Here is a 22366-nt window from a genome sequence, read left to right as displayed (position 1 = left end):
ATATGCCGGGAGTTGGGGGGGGGGGGAGGTGTGCTTGCTCGCAGCAACTTTAACTATGTGTAATTTTGATGGTAATGTCATTAACTTATCTTAGTTAAAATGCAAGAAATAGCATTTCAGAGGGTCAAGATTTTCAGGCCTCTGGTGCGATGCGTTGTGCCTTCGGCGCTCCACGTGCTGAAAATTTTGTCAGCAAAAGTTCACTTCTACCCCCACCCCAAAATGGATTTACTGCCACCCGCGTAACCTCTGTAGTGGGAACTAGATTTTCCAACAGCAACCTATTAAATGGGAATAGATTTTTAGTCTTCACTATTTGCCTTTGGTAATCTTTACTCTTGGCTACCCCAGGCCTAGGTCTCTTGTGATTTTATTGATAAAAGCTCCTTGGTTTAAGACAAAAAAATTTCCTGATCATTTAGATGGTGATAGGTTTGAAGGCTGATATCAGATACTGATAGCCAGAATAAAGCTACCAAACCAGAATGACTGTCACATGTCAATATATGCCACAGGCCTTCTACTACTTAGAATGATAAGCATAATTTGCCACTGCAGTCCGCATAGGGTATTGATAGGTGAAATTTGGGGTCCTGGCCTATGGACTATCTTGCAGGTGCTAGCATGTGCTATAGAGAGGTGTTGAAAAGCCCAACAAAGTAACAACAAACTTTCTGATATTAACCAAACCAAGGACTTAATGATAACCTGGGTTTTGATCTGGTACAAAGTACAGTTATCTTTTGGACCATTAACAATTTAACATGAAGCCATGAATGCCATGAAGCTGTTACCGGTGATTCATATGAATAGAAACATCAGGCAAAAGTTTGTTTTTTAGAGATTATTTGTAGTTTAGGTTCCAAATCCTACTACATGGGCAGGCTGTATATAAGGCGCTTACCTTCCTCTTTTTGGTAATTATGCACATTGTTATGTGGGTTGAAAGGAGGTCAGTTATTGTCAAGGCATGCTCCCCAATTAGCAAGTTATTAGCAAGTCCCACAGGGACCTTCCCAAAACACTGTGAAATTTCTATACACAACTGCTTTATAGAGCCTGGTGGGCAGTCAGGCCAAGCAAGGAGGTTGAAATGATTTTTTTAACCTCCTTGGGCCAAGGAAGTTTCATATATTAAACGTCCTTGGTCAGGCAAAGAAAATTTCAGATTAGAACTTTAAAGTTGAAGAAACCTGAAAATTCACTTCTGGGTTGGATTACAGGATTCCAAGTCAGATCAAGAAGCTTTCATCAATAAAAGTTCCTTGATCCTCCTTGATCTCACCAACTTGATCGGGCTACACTTTTGGACTACCTACTAATGGCAACCTTAGCATTTGGAAAAATGGGAAATTAGGCAGTGCTGTGCACAGCACTATAGCCAGACAACTTCTCACTTTATTATATACCATTAAAGCTTGGATCCAGGTTACATCCAGGTACGTGGGGTCATACTTTGTGGCGTCACTGAGGAAAGTGAACGTTTTCAGACATGAATCTGATATGTCAGCCACGTTTCTGAATCATAAAATCTTTTTTTTTCTGGCAGCCGAGTCTTGATATATATTTGGGATGATCAGGGGATCCAGAGGAAACTTAGTGGCAATATTAAGAAACATGATGTGTTTGAAGGCATTTGAAAGTCCATGAAGGAATGCATGAGCTTCAGTAAGACAGAGGTTCATAATCTCCAAGCAGATCTTGCAGTAGCATAAGATAGTATTATAAGCTGGGGAAGGAGTTAAGCCAGCAGAGGAGTTTTCTGCCAGCTAAACTCCTTCCCTATCCTTATGACACCGCAAGATCTGCTTGGAGATTTAGAGGTTAAGTGCTGATCACGGACAAAGAATCACTGTGCAAAAGTGGGGTTCAAAAGGCACCAACTGACCAGTCTAACATGGTCTGGTTTGTCACCTTTTAGCCAGTGAGTGGTTAGTGTGTTAGGTTCGTGAGCTGGTGGGCCCGGGTTAAAATCCTGGGAGCCAGGAGACTACTACTTGCCTCTTGTGTTTCAAAAGTGCAAGATTGTGAAGGACCTTGCACTTCTGTGTCAGTGGGAAAGATGGCCTCAAGCCGACTTCTTCCAAGCCAGTCCTCACGATGTGGTTCAGCATGTGAGAAGGCGTGTTAACCTTTACTGCCTCCTCAAGACATTTAAGATTCATTGTTTGACATTGCCTGGGCCAGACCCTATAGAAGAATATCATACATCCAACATCTGCCGAAACTCTTCACCCAGCAGACGTGCTTTAGGAGTTTTTGTCGAACTTCCTATTTTGCACTTTTTTTTCGCGCAAATGGACAGGAGGAACAAAGCCAAACAAAAAGTTGAAAAATGCCTAAACTGTAGCCCAACCTCTGCTTGGAGAGTAACCGGCGTGACACAGAGATTCTATCTTTCATACTCTCCAAGCAGAGGTTCAGCTCCAGCTGTTTTTGATGTGTTAAAGGCCTTGGCCAGCAGACATGAAGGAAACGGTACAATATTAAAATAGAAAACTTGACAAAAATGCCTAAAAGCATGCAAGGAGGTTGAAAACAACCTCCTTGAAGCATGTTAAAAACAGCCAGAGCCAAACCTCTGCTTAGAGAGCAATCTTTCCATGTGCCACTTTTTGCTGGCTCTATGCAAATCAAGACAATTCACGTCTTGTTCATACACCAACTGACCAAGCAGTTGTTAATCTGTGCTGGTTGAAAAGACACAGCTTAAACTTCAAAGGGCTTGTTGGCAAGTGACAGATGGATATTGCTGGTGTTTCCACTATGGCTTACAACCATGCCTTTTTTTTGGCTTGTTGATCCTCCTTTTAGGTGATTTTGTCAGGCCAGAGAGGAAAATCCTCAAGTAATTATTGTTATGCAGGTTCAAACAAGGTCAGCTTTTGTCCTTAATACAATTGCAAAGGATACATGTGCAATTATCAAGTATCCCACAGGGACTGTCCAAGAACCCCAGGTGGTGACTTTCTTCCTAACACGTGTCTTGCTCAGAGATAAGTCCTGGGCTTCAGTCAGCGCAACAAGGGTTTATCTACTCTCCAAGCAGAGGTTAGGCTCCGGCTGTTTTTTGACGTTTCACTTTAGTCGTTTTTATTTAGCTTTCTATTTTGTCATGTTTCTTGAAGTACGCCAGCCAAACAATACAAGATACAATACAAAATAGAAAGCCCAATACAAATGACTAAAAAAAATGTTAAAAAAACAGCCGGAGCCAAACCTCTGCTTGTACTAAGTTGTAGAGTGGCTTTATCATGACAACCTTCCTTACTTGGTCAGTGGTATTTCAGAATGACAGAAACCTGAAAATTTACTTTTGGGATTGATTACCTTGCTCAGATGAGTCCCATTCTTCAAAATCTTCTTGAGAACTACATGACTTGTAGAATATTAAAAAAGAGACATTTTGATTTACGATAATTATTTAAGTCTGGCACCCCTTCCCAAACCAATCAATGTTCAAACCAAACTGGCCAGCCCAGCGTTAGTCCATGGCAAACTCACTTGAGTCACTTCCCTGGCATTTACAAAGTAATAGGGACTAGAAGGACAATTTTATTTTCGAGCGCTCGGGTCTGATTTTATCATGGTCATTACTGACAGAAGGGGGTCTGATAGCCAGCAGCAGTTGTTTACTTTTAACACAGCTTGAAGGGCAAACTGGCAGCAAGGCACAGCTGGATTGGAAAGGCACAGAGGTGCTGACTTCATTCCCAAACCTCCTTGGTTTGAGCAGTCTATTAGCTAAAGTGGACATATTTCTAAGCTCTTTAAAAGGACCATCAAATTTTCACAAAACTTTAAGAAACATTGTTCATAGTTTAGCCCTAAATTGAAGACAACCTTGATTTACCCTACTGGTTTAACCATTTTGAATTCAAATATTAGTGTTAAAGTGAACTTAAGTTTCTGAAATTCTGTAATTCTTCTGAAATTTCTTCTATTAATAATGGACCTCTGAGTTCCATGGTTCGAATCTCTTTGAAAATTGAAGGCCTTTGATCCTCAGCACTACAAGTTACAGGTAGCCAGGATGTTTGGACCTGGATTCTTGCTAATTGTTAATTGGACACCAGCATCATTTGCATATCTTTAGAACAATAGCTGACCTTACTTTGAACCCGCATTACAATAGCGCATACTTACTTGAATTTTCAACTAGAGGAAGCAAGCTCCTGGCTAATGTTATAAGGCCCAATTTTAGATTATGAAATATTCTCTGGAACAAACTTGCCAATGAAGCATAACAACTTCATGGCATTCCATCCCATTTATACTCAAGTGTTAATATCTTATGATGATCAAAAGATGACCAACCAGATCAAGGAGGTTGAAAAGAGGGACCAGAATGAGATCAAACAAATCTCAGGTTGCTGACCAAGGACCTTTCATCCTTGGCCACGTTGGTACTGTATTTCAATGCATGCATGGAAGGAGCATTCGAACAGAGGAGTTCATTTGATGAAAACACCACAGCCGTGTAAGCACAACATAGGCTGTTAAACATCATGGCCAACTGACTCATACTTTGTGTGTAACTTTAATTTGTGAGTTATCTATACGAAGATGAATCAATTATTTTATTTTGTTGGTCTTTTGCAACCTTTTCTGTATAATTTCTACCCCTCGAGCCACCTCTATAATTCACACTTCCGCACCTCCTACCCCCCTATATATAACTGGCATTTGCAACAGGCCAAGAATAAATGCAGGACTATCAAATAGTAGCACACTGACTATGATTGAGAAGGGAAGTTTCTGATGAGAGAATTTTACTTACTAGAGTTAGAGAACAGTTTTTCCCTTGTAATGTAATGTACCAACTCAGATAAACTTTTATGCTAAATAAAAGCTTATCTATCCTGAGGTTTCTTCAATATTAAGATCAGGTCAGTCAATTCCTTATAAGATCCTTGCTCAGAACTTGTTTAAAAACTCCCTTGTAGTCTGGAAGGCATCATTAACTATACTTCTCACCCAATTGAGATTGTCTTTCACTTCTCTAATGACCTGAATTACAAATTAGTACATGCATTGTACTTGCTAGTTTACACCAGTAGATAATCATGGCTTCTTTAGAGATGGGCAGGAAAGGGCAGGAGAGGTTATTATGACACCTGTACATGAGCCTTTTGATGAATCTTACAGCATTTACCTCAGGAGTTATGGATGAGGAAAGGGCCATACATACAACAGAGGCCTACAACTAGGTCGTATGTCTGTGGTTATACAATTTTTTCTGTGCGTAAAAAGGACATAAAATAGATCCTGGGTAAATGTATGACTGTCCAGCCTCGTGCACGTGTAAAATAGCCGCTGTCATGGGCATCCCCCTTTCAGTTTCAGGCGGATTGCATGATGGCTGATGGTTACATTACAGCTTATGTGCCAGAAGGGAAGTTACATTTTGTTGAAACCAAGTTCTAGTTGCCTCTTCTCATGCAGGCATTGTTATGGCCGGTGTGGGAATTCCTACCAGAAAATTCTTCTTGGCTGGGAGTGCTTTTAAGTTTTATATTGAAAATGTTAGTCTTGACAAAATGGGAAAAGTAGACTAAGTCTTGTAAACTTCAACTGAAGAAATTGTTTATATATTGAAGGCAGTCTACATGTAATTATGGGGAGGGCACCCTAACATGCCAGGCTTTTTCATGCCCTTGAAGTTTAGTTGCCAGAGAGTTGTCAAGTTCAGAATGCGATCCAATGAATTCTTAACACATTCATCCATGGAACATACTTGGATTAAAAAATGGATTTATCTTGTTCATGCCCTGTGGATACAAGGCCCTCTATTATGTATGAATATATTTCACTATATATTCACAGTCAGGTTTGATAAACAACTAATGCAATAGGCACAGTTTAACAGTTTCAAAACAAATGAAAAAAATTGATAAGAACTCCTTTAAGTTAGTGTTATTGCTTTAGATATGAATTATAAGGTCATTTCTGCAGGAATTCAAGTTAATTCATAGGGCAGTTTTTTTTTTTCTAATGCCTCAGGCATCTCCGGCAACATAATCAATAAAACTAGGAAAATGAAACAATAAACAATGCCTCCAATATATATCTATTTTAGACATTGAAAGTCAAGGCTAAAACAGCTAATGAAATTGGCACAGTTTAACAGTTTCAAAACAAAATCAAATGCATACAGAACTCTTCCAGTCATTGCTTTAGATATTAATTTTAAGGTCATTTCTGCAGAAATTCCTGCAGAAATTCCTGCAGAAAACATTCTTCCTGCAGGAATTTACCTTTGTCCTGCAGGAAATTTCTGCAGGAATTCCTGCAGGAAAAAGTTTTTCCTGCAGGAATTCCTGCAGGAAAAACGCTTCCTGCAGGAAGAAAATTTTCAAAATGAATATTCATGAAAGTTTTCATCATATTTTACAACTGTACATCATACTTGTCAATCATATGTAAAGACTTTTCACCAAGTGCTTTTATATTGAAAATATAAGCCCATTTCAAAATGGGAAAAGTGGAATTCCAAAGTTATTGTGGAGCCTCTTCAATGTTTCTCTCTCTTTACTGTAGGTGGGACATTAGACTCTGGCTTGTAGTGTCTTGTTGCACATATGGCAGCAAGTTTCCTTAATTGCTGTTTTAGTAGCAGGGTTAAATCATTTTTACAGGGAGGGTTGCTAGACCTTCCCCATTAATTTAATCTATAAATTTATTTGCAAATCCATGCCCATAGGTTAATTGCAATGGCACAGACAGTAAGAAGTAACAAGTGTCTATTCTATACAGCTATATTATGATTCAATCTACATACTTTACTGCGAGGTTTGTAGATTTCTTCTTTGGAGGTAGTCACTGATAAAAGTCCACGTTTTCAATGACTAGTGGGTTCTGTGATTTTAACAGGAATGTAGTTTTTTGGAAGTCTAATAGCTGGTGAAAGGTTGGAAATATTGCAATATGCAGGTCAGCAAATACTTACGGAAAAAATCCCTTTTGATGAGTTTTTTCTTGGATATAATCTTCATTGCCTGTTAAAAGAAGCAGTTTTCCATATTAATGGACCAGCATGCAATCAAGGTAACAATATACATGATTATATATGACATAAATAATTAACATATGACAGCATATACTACGATAAACACAATTTATGTCATACCTGTGACACAAAAACGTTCCATACAGGTGTTCCGGACCGTGTCATAACTTTCCGTATCACACGGTTAAAAATTCGAATACTGGATTCGGACGTTAGAATTGCTGTTGCTACAATCTTCTGTTCGAGGACAAAACACTTTCTCAACTTCTGGTGCATTTTGCATTGAAATATGTGTTTTCTCAGGTGGGTAAGACAAAATACAACACGGTGTATTCTGCATCACCCTCGGTCCCAGCCCTCCCGCGGATCGGATCACCCTCCGGCCTTTGGCCATCGGGTGATCCTTCTCACGGTCGGGCTGGTACCTCAGGTGATATGGAATACACCGTGTTGTATTCCATATCAGGGCTCGAAGTACTTTTTCCTGCATACCTGAACTGGTGCAGGTGGCATTGAAAATTACCTGCACCAGACAAATTTTACCTGCACCACTCTGTATTTAGGAACTAAGGATCATACTGATGTTGTTCAGGAACAATTATCTTATACTTGATGGGCGGTAACAGTCAATGCATCTAATACATGTAACAACAATCCACATGCACCTACGTACACCATAAGATATTTATGTATAAAACAAAGCACATGGACCAGTGCAGGTTAGGTGCAGGTAGACAACAGAAATACCTGCACAGCTCCAATTTTACCTGCACTAACCTGCATAATGCAGGTGGTATTTCGAGCCCTGCATATGTACCTGACTTTGTATGTATATCTCAAAGAGTATTATAGCAAACAAGCCAAGTTCTTTCTGCCCAGCTAAATAAAATACCTTAAGTTTGATATTAAGTAAAAAATCTGTTGCATCTAGGAGGTTTAAAGAAACTCCTTGATTTTATTCAATAATTATGGTTGTTGAACGCTCAGCTTACAATATCATAATCTATATTGATCCATTCAATGCACAGTATGCTATTGCTCACTGACAAGTATCCCAACAATACAATGAAGCCTAGAATCCTCTTGCATGAAATTAAACATCAACATTCTTCCACACAGCACCACCCATGGCCCACAGTCTTTTTAGTCTTGCACATGGTAGCTCTGCCAAACTTTTTGGGGCTTCTTATTTACCAATAATAATGAGCTTGCCTTGTTATCAATTAGCATCAGCCAATCAGCATTCATATCATACTACACACATCATGGTAGACTAATGCAAAGACCTTGTGCAGTATACAACAGACTTGAACCTGTCTGTCTGACAGAGTTTGTTGTTTGCTGATCAGAATCAGTGATGCTGGGGCCACAGAACCAACTACATCCTGATAAACAAGTTTGGATGCAGAAAGAACTCAGGCGAACCTCCTTCATTAAATGTAATGTGCTGGGCATCTTGGTTATAAGTATCAATGTGGTTGCTCTTTTTGGGACCTGAGGACAATCTCTGATTGGCTGATGTCTAGTAAGTAGTCATCCATGGTGATAAGGTCGGCCAATTGAAGCAGAGCTACCACAATGGCTAGACCATATGGGGGCCCGCCATGCAGGAGAATGGATGTGCATCAATCTCTCCACCCAAATGTTCACCACATATACAGGCATGTGTAACACCAAATAGTTCTGGTGTAGCAGTCACATGATATCAAATGTATCAAAACATCAAACAGTAAATTGGTTATTAATTGTCATAATTAAGGTACTCACATAGTTTGTGTCATCTTTTTCGTCATATGCTAGCTTCACAACACCATAGGCACCCTGGGTAATGGAGAAGATACTCAGCAAAAGAATAACACAGATGGTACACAAACACATATTACACACATGTACACAAACACATATTACACACATGTACAGAAACAGACACACACATACAAAATGTACACATACACACCCATACATGTGAGGACACACATACACAAACATATCACACCACACACACATCTATACAAACATCACACAGTACACATACACACATGCACAAACACACAGTCACACACACAGACACACAAGTGCACACACACACACACACAATCAGATGCCGCATGCACATAAAAACACTAATTTACATGTCTTCAAAAACAGTTCCATGTGCTTTCAAAACACCTTCTGAAACAATTTAAGGTTACGTAGTTACTTGAGCAACAGTATCCTTTGGAAACAACTTCTTCAACACAAAACTGTTGTTGAAAAAACTGGATCTCTTCAGTGCATTTGCACCAGTTAACTGTGTGTTCATACAGGTTGCATGTTCAGCAATGCCTGGGAGTCCAGGCCATTGTTGAAGATGTTACTTGGCTGGGAGACTAGCATAATTTGCTGATGGTTTGCTATCTGCCATATTGTGCACAGAGAGACCACAACAGCATGAGCTGTTTTCCATTTACCTTGTCATATCATGTGTGCTCAAGGACTCCAACTCTTTTCAAGAAACACATCTGTGAAGGTTATATTGAAAATGCTTTGCAAAATTGTTTTTGAAAATGCACATGCAGTCAGTGTTACTTTGTGTTAACATGCAATTGTTGGATCCATACCTTTCCTATTTCTTCTTTCAGTCTGTACTGGTTGAGCTGGGTGAAATCCTGTTTGGGTTTGGAAAAGTAAACAATTGTTAAACAATTGCTTTAGACAGTTTGGTATCTTACTGAAAGGCAAAATAGTTTCGTGCATGCCATGCATGCCATGGCCTAAAGAGAAAATAACATTGCGCAACTAGCAAAATACCTGGAGATCGAGCAACTGGTATTTGTTACATGTTTGTGTTATAAGTTATATATAACGGGGCTAGAAATCCTTTTTTCTGCATACCTGCACTGTATACTCTCACCTCTCAAATAGAAGTACCCCCTGGAATAAAAGTACCCCCCGGACAAATCTTCAAAATCTAATAAAAGTACCCCCTGGAATAAAAGTACCCCCCGGAAAATTACCAAATTGACATGTAAACTGTGCCCATGCTACTTCAGTCCAAGAGAAGATGATAAGCAGGTAGGCTCTTTTTATTTATTTATGCCTCAGTACCATATCAGTTATTTTTTTATTTTTTATTACCATATCAGTTAATTGTATAAATAATGAACAGAATAATTCCCATGTTATTGCACATATTTTCTTTATCTGAGTGTCACACCATCAACAAAGATTAAACTAAAAGTAAAAAAATGACTGAAAATAAAAATTGAAGAAATAAAAAAAGAAGTTTATTTCATAATCATTGTTACAAAATAACATTTTGAAGAAACATTCCAACTTAGAATACCTTATTCACCACTTGTGCTATTTTCAATGTTGCAGAAACCAAGGTCATAGACACTGCCCCCTATCGAGAAATACCGGTACTGCAGAAAATATATGATTCTCTCGCGCATTACCGCGAGATTCGGCGTGAGTTGATGAATCCAACATGGCGGATCTTTTCGAGCCGATTGAACGCTATGCTTTGTTTTGGAATGATTTTTTCGTTGCTGGAACATTAAAACAAGTTGACTACGGGTGAAAAATAGTGGAAAAGTATTGGTAACTTTTTAATTTGTTTGGTTGGTGGTTAATTTCTGTGTTTTGATAGAGAATTTACGGAAGTAAGCAACTGTGTGTGTAGCATGTGACCTCGATGTTTTCGTCTTTGTTCAGCGCAACATTTCAAGATTTTTGGAAGGTTAAAGATGGTCTAAAACAAAAAGGATATATTTTTTTACGAGTCCAGTACCGAATCACTTGTGTTCCGCTATTTTTGGACCTGAACCAAAACGTTTTTGCAAGTCCAGAACTGGTCCTGCGTACCGGTACGCATCCCTAGTTATGTTTGGGTCATAGCGCTAGCGGCAGGGAAATCCGCGATGCCTCGTCCGAAAAATAGTGAATATTAAGCAAAAATACAGCGGAAATATGGGCAGAAAATACCAAACTTTCAATATTTTGGGGGTCCCTGGTTAGTAAAGAAAGCCCCAATTGAAAAAAAAATAAACGTACCGTCTAAAATAAGGACGTACCGGGTGGATTTTGAGGCGGAAAAAATAAACGTACCGGTACGTTTATTTGAGAGGTGAGAGTACGTGTACCAGACAAATCTTACCTGCGCCACTCAGAATTTAGGAAGTATGGATCATACTAAAATTGTTGAGGAGCCATTGCTATTTTTTTTTTATAATCAATAGGTGGTAACAGTCAATGCAGCTAATAACAATCCATATACACCTACGTTACAGGACATTTATGGATAAAACCCAGTACATGGACCAGTGCAGGTTAGGTGCAGGTAGACACCAGAAATACCTGCACAGCTCCAAGTTAACCTGCGTTAACGATGGTGGTATTTCGAGCCCTGTATAACAAAAGAATGGCATCTAACGTACCTCCTTGTCCATAATGCTGACGGTGTGGGACTCGGTGGCCGGCCTGCGTGGGTATCTGGCTGATAACCTGGGTGATGCCATGGGTGAGGCGTACGGTGAGTAAGGCAAGGCTGGGTAAATGGGACGGTCCAGACAGTCCCTGCTCCTGGACTGTTCCTGTGGTCCCGACGGTGGGACCGTGTTCTGACTGTCAGTGATGACCACCGACGGTTTCCTGTGTGCGTCCGGTGACTGTGCGCCCTTGACTTTGTCTAGCACGTAAACGATGTCCTCAGGGAGGGAGTAGCGAGTGTGTGTCCTGCCTAGTCTGGGCGGCACTGTGGTCAGAGGCAAGGCGGATGTATTGCTAGCATGTAACGTGTCGTCAGGGAGGCCTGTCTGTTGTTCTGTGTCATCAGCAGGGATGAGTGCTGGACTTTCTCCAACTACTTGGATGCCATTTGGTCTCTTAGAGTTCATGTTCTCACCAAGGGGACTTTCTGTCCAGGTGTCCCCATCCCTGCTCTCAGTAACCCCTACATCACCCCCTGCCCCCAGCTTGCCGGAGTGAGTCTGTGAATCGTGTGAGGACAGATGTGGAGTCTGATCATTTACCGCAGACATGTCGGGAAGACGTTGTTTTTGCTGTACCGAGTCCAGCAGTAGGGCGGAGCTCTGGTCTCCTCCAGCCAGTCCCCCCACACCAAGGTTATTGTCTGGGGAAACAGTTTTTTTTTTATCATTGGAAAATGTATTTTAACATTACATATCAATTATAGTACTTGTTTTGTGATGACAGCAAATGCTTTACATATTCTTTCAACTGAAGTACACCCAATTAAGTACAACTCTAGCTACACATCCTTGATTAGGGGCAAGTCTGTGGCAAATTTGTGGGACTGAAACGTAATGGAAAAGTCAAGTAAACCCTGGTTCACATTGAACTTAATAATAGGTATCAATGCTTTAAGGTGTGGTCCCAAATGTAAGATACCTAGTAGTACATAATGTAAGAATAGCACAACATTAACTACAGTTACTGTTAGTATTTTACATTTTGTATACTGCAGTGCAATGGGGTCAACACTCAAAGCAAGAAACAAAATGATTTGAAATTTAGTGAATGTTGACTAAAGGCTTACAACTATGTAACTGTAACCCAAACTTTGAGTTGTTCAAGTTATTTCTGGGCAAGGCTGGGAACTTGTTATACAACCCAAACATCAGGACGTACCTGGGATGTGTTCTAGTTGGTCAGTCTCACCGAACCGCACCTGAGGAACAACAGGGAGAAGATATATAATTATAACATCACTGTACATCATAAAAGCTTGTAGACATGTTTATGGAAATTTCTTTCAATGGATCGCTAAAGAAGGTCCAATGCCTGCAATTGCTAACTCTTTTGTTGATCAACTGCATTTCTTCAACAGACCACTAGTAACTTACTACTATCATTATAACGATTACATGACTTTCTCCATTAAAGCAGGCACCCTAGAGCTGTGTACCTAAACAAATTTTAGGTACAGGCACAGGTGCACGAGTTTAGGTACAGGTCCGGACCTGAACCTGTACCTGAACTACTTGTTCAAGTAAAAGTCGATCTTCAATAAGGATAGAAGCATGTTTGAACCAATAGAAACATGTTTATTGTGGTTGACACATGATGCAAGAAAAATTTGACCCTTACAAGATTGTTGTTTTTCCCTCACTGGGGCTCAGAGACTGCTATCATTGTAATTTCACAGTGACTATAATTTATCTGTCAAAATGGCCATCCCCTGACCTGTTGTCCTGCTTGGCTTGCACTAATTAGATACAGGTCCAGTACTGGTACACCAGTGTTCCGGTATTTTGTACCTGTACCTAATTGATTGTCCTGTATTCAATTTGGTACTGTACCAGTACACAGCTCTAATGCACACCCATCAAAATATGCACCCACAGATAAATATTTTGAACTAGAACATTAATATAGAAAAACTCAAATTAAGCATGCACCCCTTCTCAACCAATCGGGCAACATATCTTATACCTGTAAATTTAAATTCATAATTTTTCTTCTATTTTGCTCAAGGAATTTTGCATAAATTAAGGATCAGGTCCTTGGTTTAATTTCCAAAATGCTACTACAATCGCCGACTCATTGTCTTGACAAACTTGGGAGGTCAGCATGACAATGACATTCACAAAATATACCAACTGTTGCATATACAGTATCCCTATATATGGCCAGTGTTGCCCAAGGGCTATAGAAACAGAGATGGGCACCGCCCCTATACACTGAATTTTGCGCAGTTGCACGATTAGCTCTGAAATTCTACCAGTTCAAGTCCCTATGCTTAGTTCACCTTAAGTTAAAGTTTATTCCACAGAATGAGACGAGATTTCTATACTAGTATTTAAAAACAGTGTTTAGAATATATCAAGTTGATGGATGACCTGGTTTTAAACTGCAATATTTGCTTCTTCTTCTTCACTTGACATTAGAGAAGTGACTCTGAAAGCCATGAGGTCTCCATTAAGCATGTCCAATAATGTTGTTACTAGTAGTCTAATAGTTGTGAGAACCCCCATCTTAATCTGGGTTGCTATTATTTTGCTCATTCCATGTAGATAACACGTCAGTAGAATGTACTGCGCCTGCGCGAACACAGGTTGATTTTTTAACGTTGCATTGAAATCCCGCTTGTTGCACAGTATATTTTAGAGACATGGTTTCATGTAAAACGTACACGGAGTTTACCCTTATACAGGCACACACTTTCTTAAATGCGGACCTTTAGTAAACCGGGAGATTAGCATGTCTATACTTTTCGCGCAGGTGCAGTACGTTCCGGTGACGTGCTCATGTAGATAGACTCTTGCTCCATCACCTCAGGTGACCTCCTTCTCAAACTAGTCTCCCCATAGACCATGTAATATTTGGGCCATTAATAATATCTTTATATGTTTTGTATGTTTAAATATTGCAATTTGAAACCACCATCCATCAACTTAATATCACTAAATATCACTGTTCTTAAAAACAAAGGATAAAGGTTATCCATGGAACAAAGTGAACTTGCATTATTTTCTTTCTACACATACCTTGTCAATATACTGGTTGGCTGTTCCTACCAGCTTCACTCGACCACCTGTTAAATTGGAAACAAAGTTGCAGTGAATGTTACAAAACATCATAAAATTATACACACTTTTCTACATTGTTACTTGTGGGCTAAGAGTGTTTCCTGACTGTTTGACTGTTTATAACTGCCTTTATTGCACATCCATGCCTTATCAGGCTAAGTACGGGCATATAGATGCAAAAGGTTGTAATACAGTACACACGGTTTCTAAGACTAATCTAAAACATGGCATCTAATACATTTGTTTGGCTTCTTCTCGTTTCTTAGTAATGTTAAAGATGTAGCTTGAGATGTGTAATGTATAATGCAATGTAAAATTGTATACTATAATGTCGTTTGATCAAAACTCATATAAGAAAAATGAATTTTTCAACACTAGACAAGAATTCAAAGTGCGGGAACTATATATCACTATATGGGAGTAGCGTGTGTAGTATGTATGTAGTGATTATACCCCCGTCACACTTTGCGAAAATCGATCGGATGACGATTCTGCGGCAATCGCCCAGGCCTCGCTTATAATAACAACTTTAGTGCATGTGACAATTGTACAAGGTACAAAGTATGGCTTATATGTGACAGGGACGGTTTTCAGGTGAAAATACGCGCAACCCTTTGTCGAACTTAATTAAATATGGCTGTCCTTCCATCGATACGCCCGGAGATCGTGGAACATTAATCCACCGCGAACATTTCTGCATTTACAGTACTGACTGTTTGACGGCCATACCCTGTAATCGGGATCAGCCGTCTGATGTTCAAATGCCAAAGTTAGCGTCAGTGTTCGTATGCGAACGTTTGAAATAAACTCAAGTTGAGTCTTAGCATTGGTAGTGTCTTTCTGGGCTATTGGGGCTCCTGATACATGATTTTAGGGTAGCTATCGCTAGTAGTGAGTGTAAGGTGCCCCGGTAGTAAATTGGGTGGTACTCAGGCTATGAAATTATGATCCCCCAGTGCCCGAAATACTTTTTTGAGCCAGGTTGTCCAAGTGGCAACCTGAGTCAAAAGCCAGGTTGCGCCATCAACATTTCAGGTTGCCCCACTTTCAAGTTGTTACTTTCTTCAAATCAGCTACTTATCCCTTATCCTTTCTTCTAGTTATATGTAACTATGTAATATGTTTTATGTTATTAAAAAATAAATACAAAAGCTTATGCACATAGGTGGGGGACAAAAGCAGTGATCCAACTGCAAAATTTCAGGTTGCACAGTGAGCAACCTGGGTTTAAAATCAAGTTGCGCCAAGCAAAATGAGGTTGCATTTTCAAGTGGGCAAGAGGGTATTTCGAGCCCCGTCCCCTTTAAGTCCTGCCATATGTCATCAAGTGATCAACCCTCCTACGTTGTATTGGAATGGTCCACTGGAAAGGTTGACTACTGCAACCCGTGCTGGTCAGTTAGTAAACAATGATCATGTTTGTATGTGTGTTACCTGGAACCTGGTTACATATTACTGGGTCGCCAGAGAAAATTTTAAGTGCTTAACTTCTCAAATAAAGAGTAGAGAGTAGAGTAGACTTAAACAGCGTGTAAACTCTGTATTCACAACCCTAACCATAACCTGAACCCAACCCTAACCTTAGCCTAACCCTTACCCTTATATAATTTGGTACATTCACACTTGTGGACACAGATAAGGGTTTATAAATTATAAACGTCACCGTTCTTGAAGGCCGAGTTTCCCATTACTTTTCTTCAGCGTCTCGCACAAACACTCGTGTCCATGGAGCAGTCCTCAGGGTCCACGTGGCGAGTGGACGTGTTTGTCTACACGTAGATGGTCTGTCCAACTGCCTAGTGTACGGACACGCTGTCCCACATGTCCAGAGACTGACCAGTTGACTGCCGTGGAGACATGTAACAGTTACAGGTGTTGTGATGGCCATGGACGCTGACCGGAAATACATTAGACTTAACCACTTATCGTTAGGTAAAGAAGAGTTAGTTTTTGTTGTTGTTCATTTTCTAACGATAAACAAACAAAACTGCCTTTAACATTTAAGCAACATTATTTTATCGACATTATTTTATTTACAATAAATAGAGTCAATTATACACAATGACTTTAAGAGAATTTAAATATGATCCACACCTCCAGTCTTTTATAGAATAACCCTTGTTTCTTGTTTACAGTGAAAAACTGCCCTCTAGCGATTTCTAGATGAAAAGCCTTTCGTCGTTTGCCGGTACGCTGTGGCTATTGACACACCTGGCGTGTCAAAACAAAGACGAAATGTTTCAGGGCTATTGACAATAACCTTGCTCTGCGGTAAATGTACTATGTACATACATACAATATCGACGTGGGGACCAGGCTAGTACTGGTACTAGTAACGTCCGTTACCCGGACACTCCGCGGGTTTCCATAGGAGAACAGGCTGAACTATTTTCTGCTTGGCTCGACAAAAACGTGTCCCGCAAATTTTAACCTTCGGTGAGTCAGCTTCTGAAACAGCCGTGGGAGGCTTCCATAAATTGTTTTAAGACTAGCATGTTGAGTCCAAATATATCCTGTGCTCTGCGAAGTAACTTTCGTGTGTAGGTCCCATCTATTCGGTTTGGGTTGGCAAGTACGTGTTAAGGTTTCTGCAAAATTCAGGTACCCAAGAATAGTGAACTTGGACCTGCAGTTTGTTAGGGATGTTAGACTTCCAGATTTTGTCCAATTTGTTGCTTGCTACCGATGGTGTTGGTTAACGTTAACCCTTCCAAACCAAAGGCCTTCTCTCGCGTCCTAGTCTCACGGCTTAGTCGGACAAAGGTACATCTCCACCGAGTTTTAAACCTCCCTTTTAGGCATATACTATCGTTTACTCAACGTAGGTTTGACACTCGACTTTCGGATTTTTTTTCTTTTTTAAACGTTATTTACAAAATTCATTATAGAGTGTTATACTCTCTCAACTTCAGAAGTTTTCTCAAGTGTCCGGAGAGGTTCGTGCGTTTCAAAATCCAAGTGGTTCTCCCCAGTGCGCTGCAGTTTCTTTCGGATTGATTTATGCAATTGACCATAGGTGTAATATGGATGATATAGATTTATCGATTTATTGGCGTCAAATTCTGTGTTTCAATAAGAAAATTTAGGAGTCTCAGAGTAAAAGTCATTCTGTGTACATGTGTGCTAGCATCTTTCTCATCGAATGTTAACGTCCAAGTTACATATTTACGAAGAGTTCTGTGTGGTCCAAAATGCACTATATATGTTTGAAGGTGATGCACTTCGAAGCCGCATAAAACCATCTCTACCACCTTATCAGTTGATGATCTGCCCACTTATTGGTACCTAGGAAACAACACTTTACACATAGCAATCAAAAAGCGATATACTGCAAACGTATTTAGCACTGACAAGCAAATTATCTCTACTGCACGCCAAGACACGGGTTGTTTTAAAAAGCACTTGTTTAGGTATTGGCACAATTCCTCCTTTAAGCCAGGATGGTGTAGGTCTGTGTGGAAGAAAAGTTTGGTTGCACAAGTGTATCAAAACGTTATAGAAAACAGGGTCTTTCAAGATGATGGCCGGTATATTACGTCAAGTCCATGAGACCTATTGGAGGTGAGAATGTAAGGGTAGTGGTTAATCGTGACCTTGACTTCGAAGGCGTCCCTTACAGAGTTCGGGAATAGCTGCAGATCTTATACTTATGTACGCGAACCAAGGACACAAGGGAGCCAGAGCTACATGGAAGACGTGTCTGTATTTCTTGTCTCTCCAAAGCTGAACTCTTACATCTCACGTGCTCTTCTCCTCTCCAGACTACACTGAGTACATGGGTTCTATGTCCGTATTTATATGTTTCTTATCCGCCTACGTACATTCCTTCTCTTTACATCATCATGACATCATCAATGACTAACTTCCCGCTATGGTCAGTAGTGGTCAGTCCCTAGCTATACCAAATTTGGTTGTGTCCACTGGAAAGATGCGCTCCCCCCAGCAGGAGAGGTGATTCGACTGTCTTCGGGCCATTAGTCAAATGGCTACTCGGCCTATTTCTCAGAATAGAACAAGGCAAAAGTGACTAACCCAGTCTTGTAACAGGAATATCTTGGGAAGTACAAGGAACTTGGCTAAATTACAATATAGTACAGGGGCACCCTGTTACAAGAAATCTTAGAACTATTTCAAGTTCACTTAGGGTAAAAATATCTGTTGAGATGTCTAGTTCTTCCATTACAGGTACCATCTTTAGTTGTCGGTCAGATAGAGTTCTTGTAGCTGAGCCTAGGAGGGACTTGAAGTGTGTTAACCAGTTGATCCAATTTTAAGACTTTATATCCGTACACAAAATAAAGCGCTTACCAACAAGCTTTCGATCAGTCCTCTGATCCTTCTCAAGTTGTCAAGTTCTCAAGGATCAGAGGACTGATCGAAAGCTTGTTGGTAAGCACTTTATTTTGTGTACGGATATAAAGTCTTAAAATTGTATCAATATGTTAACTACCGTCACAGATGAACTTACATTCATGTGTTAACCAGTTGTCTTTCCTCTCGTCTGGAGATCTCCTTTTTAGCTTGACTGTTGGTTTGGATTTTCAGCCGGTTAGTTCGTTAATAGTTCTCCAGGCAGCATCGAATTGTTTTATGACATGAAGATGGGCAATGCTACTGTAAATGCATTTAAGTTCGCGGGGATTTAATTTCTCGGTAGCAGGAAATGGAGTTTCGTGGTAGCACCATAGACTGTAGCCACATAATATAAGGGATATATGTTCGCGGTGGTTTTAAGTTTGCAGTGAAGTGGCCACCGCGAAAACCGCGAACATAAAAACTACCGCGAACAATTTTGCATTTACATTACCAATTTTCCTTGGATGAATTCTGCGTCAGCACTTGATATGCTTCTTCCAAGAGTCTTTTTCTTACATATACGTTTTTTTTGTAACTGGTTCTGGTAGCTCTATTCTCATACACTTGTTTTGCTGTGAACACTTTTATTCGTGCTTTGTTGACAAGAGTGTGAGAACTCAATGGTGAAGATTTTTTTCTTGGGTATTGTAGAGAGAGCAGTTTCTTCCGTTGCCTCAATGAAGTTGTTTGTAAGCTGTTCCAATGTCATCAGAAGTGTCTGCTAGAACATCGAATTTAATTTTCCCTCAAGTGTAAATTGATATTTCAATGTAGGGTTCCTGCTCTCCAGCCTACCCGTTTCACAGGGTTTGAATGGGATCATTTCTTAGATGCCTGTAGACTGAGGCAGGTATCACAGGATACCATTCGATGGTCTGATCCTACAGTGGAGAATGACGAGAAAGTCCGACAATCCCTGACACTGTTCCTCCATTTTTAACGAGTCATAATGTAGTCGATTTGTGAGCGGTGTCCCACAGGATGTTGATGTGTCCATAGTTTGTTCAGAGGCTTCATGAATTTGGTATTTCATATTATCAATTTATAAACCAAATTCCTGGGCAAAGTCAAGCAATTTGTGTCCGTTTCTGTTTGTCGTTTTGTTATATGTGAAGACTGAATCTTTGTGTCCTATCTGGTCGTCAAAGTCTCCTGCTATGACAAGGAAGTTGTGTGCAGGAACATTCTTTGAGATCATTGTAAAAGTTATCCACATTACTCTCTTCGCTGCAGTTTGTAGGGCTGTAAGCCGCAATGACAGTTATCCTGGGGTTTAACTCGAATTCTGCAGTCAGTATCTGTTCCCTGATCCTCCTTACCTTAAGCAGGTTGTCTGACGCTCTCGGAGAGAGTAAAACTCCAACTCCTCCAATGGTGAATCGTTGGCAGTTCTTTGTAGCTGCGAGGAGATAGTTGCCAATACATGTCAATCATCTCATTTCGTGGGTGAACAATTCTATGCTCTTGTATGCAAATAACATCAATATTATATTTGACGGAGTAGTCGACAATTTTCTGTTGTCTACTTGCTCTTAGTGGGACCGCGTGTCGCAGCGGTAGCATGTCCGGATTTGCACCGAGAGGTTGCGGGTTCGAATCCGCCTGCCGTGCCACCGATCTTGTGCCCTTGGGAAAGGCACTTTACACGACTTTCCTCACTTTACTCAGGTGAAAATGAGTACCTGGTTTCGGCTAGGACCGTCCCTCAGATAGGACGTTAAATGGAGGTCCCGTGTATGGGGAGAGCCACACCCCATGCACGTTAAATAACCCCCACACGTGCGATAGTGCGGTGTGCGATGGAGCAAAACCATTCTGTCTGGAGTTGGTGATTCACTACAAATCACCCGGACGGAGGCCTGGCGAAACTTCTTGTCGTATCAGCCATACGGTGAATAACATCATTCACCATGCCCCGGAGAGGAGATAGGAGCCGCCAGGGGACTAAAATGCCTATTGATACAGCACAACATGTTGTGCTGCCCCTACGGCTGATTAATCATGAACTTGCTCTTACAATGGCTGTACCATTAAAAGTGCTGTAGACTGTAGGAATCTTGCATTTCAGAAGATGAAGTTTTACCTTCTCATCTTGAGCGGTGAATGTAGACAGGTTTGCCTCTTGAGAATAGAACAGTGCCACTCAGCCTCATTAGCCCCTTAGTTCGGTCAGAGTTTATGCATGGGCAGAGGCACATCCCGCAGAGGTCATCGTTAACAATGACAACATGGGCCAAATGTGTTTGGTTAGAGTTAACCGAAAGTTAAAGTGTAGAGAGAGAGGTTACGCTATAGTCCATCCAAACCTACAAAAGTCTCTTCCATCTTCTTAAGACATGTGTTGGCAGAGTTTTCCCATTACACTGTAGTTTTAAGGTGTCGTCAACCGTGCATATTTACGGTATGATTGAAGGGCACTTTAATACAAAAAGTGGCATCGTGAGGCGCAATCGGTAAGGTATTTGACCCAGACCTCAGAGGTAACGGGTTCGAAAACTGCTAATTTGTCTCGATGTTGTGCCCTTGGCAAAGGCACTTTACACGACTTTCCTAACTTCACTCAGGTGAAAATGAGTACCTAGCTTCGGTTAGGGCTGCCCCCAAAGCTAAAATCTTTGTGTATTTTTCTAATGATGGAAATTTCATTAAATCTAGCTAGTCTACTTGCCAAATTTACCCCTGAAAATGCAGGAAATGACGTTTCAGAGAGTCCCAATTAGAACATTTCGGACTCGCGCCTTCGGCTAAAAGGTACTTTGTTACTTATCTACAAGGCTTAAAAACTATGCCCGCTTGACGGTTACCTCGGGGTTTGCTTAGCGGTTACACTGTGTATTCTTAACTTTCAAACGTCATGGAGTCAAGATTACAAAGTGTGCGTTACTTTTATCACTTGAATTTTATAGGAGATCCCGTCGACAGAGAGTAGAAAGCCATTTGACTGCTAGAAGTTACTTTGTTACTTATCTGCAAGGCTTGAAAACTATGTGACTGACCCTCGAAAGTCGGGGACCCGGAAAGCTCCTTTTTCACCGTTGTCTTTATTTTAGACGTTATGGCGTCACGATAACGCAATGTGCGTTAATTGTGATGTCTTAAGCAGATTCCATAAGTTATCCCTTGATTGTTGAAAGTCGCTTGGATTTCAAAAAGAATTATTTAACTACCTTCCTCGACGGGTTATACTATAACATTCAAGTGATACAAGTAACGCACATTTTGTAATCTTGACGCCATGACGTTTGAAAGTTAAGAATACACAGTGTAACCGCTAAGCGAGCCCTGAGGTAACCGCCAAGCGGACATAGTTTTCAAGCCTTGTAGATAAGTAACTATGTAATTTTTAGCAGTCAAATCGCGTTCCACTCGCTGTGAAAGGGTTATACTATAAAATTCAAGTGCTAAAAGTAACGCACACTTTGTGATCTTGACTCCATGACGTTTGAAAGTTAAGAATACACAGTGTAAC

The 22366-nt window shown here is 40.4% G+C and overlaps 1 protein-coding gene across 1 annotated transcript in view; it reads right to left on the bottom strand.

Moving 5' to 3' along the window:
* LOC118408988 (calcium/calmodulin-dependent protein kinase kinase 2-like) overlaps positions 1–16440 on the bottom strand; it is a gene marked incomplete in the record, with an annotated part of 34066 nt that extends 17626 nt beyond the window's left edge. The window contains 7 exon segments of the mRNA XM_035809853.1: positions 6950–6998; positions 8777–8830; positions 9610–9657; positions 11428–12122; positions 12641–12680; positions 14500–14546; positions 16205–16440. Coding sequence (XP_035665746.1) covers positions 6950–6998; positions 8777–8830; positions 9610–9657; positions 11428–12122; positions 12641–12680; positions 14500–14546; positions 16205–16229 — 958 coding nt within the window.
* Between the last annotated feature and the right edge of the window lie 5926 nt (positions 16441–22366).

This window comes from Branchiostoma floridae, unplaced genomic scaffold, assembly GCF_000003815.2.
Source record: "Branchiostoma floridae strain S238N-H82 unplaced genomic scaffold, Bfl_VNyyK Sc7u5tJ_72, whole genome shotgun sequence".
Taxonomy (NCBI): domain Eukaryota; kingdom Metazoa; phylum Chordata; class Leptocardii; order Amphioxiformes; family Branchiostomatidae; genus Branchiostoma; species Branchiostoma floridae.
Note: the sequence above shows the minus strand (reverse complement) of the source record. Positions and strands in the feature narration are given on the sequence as shown.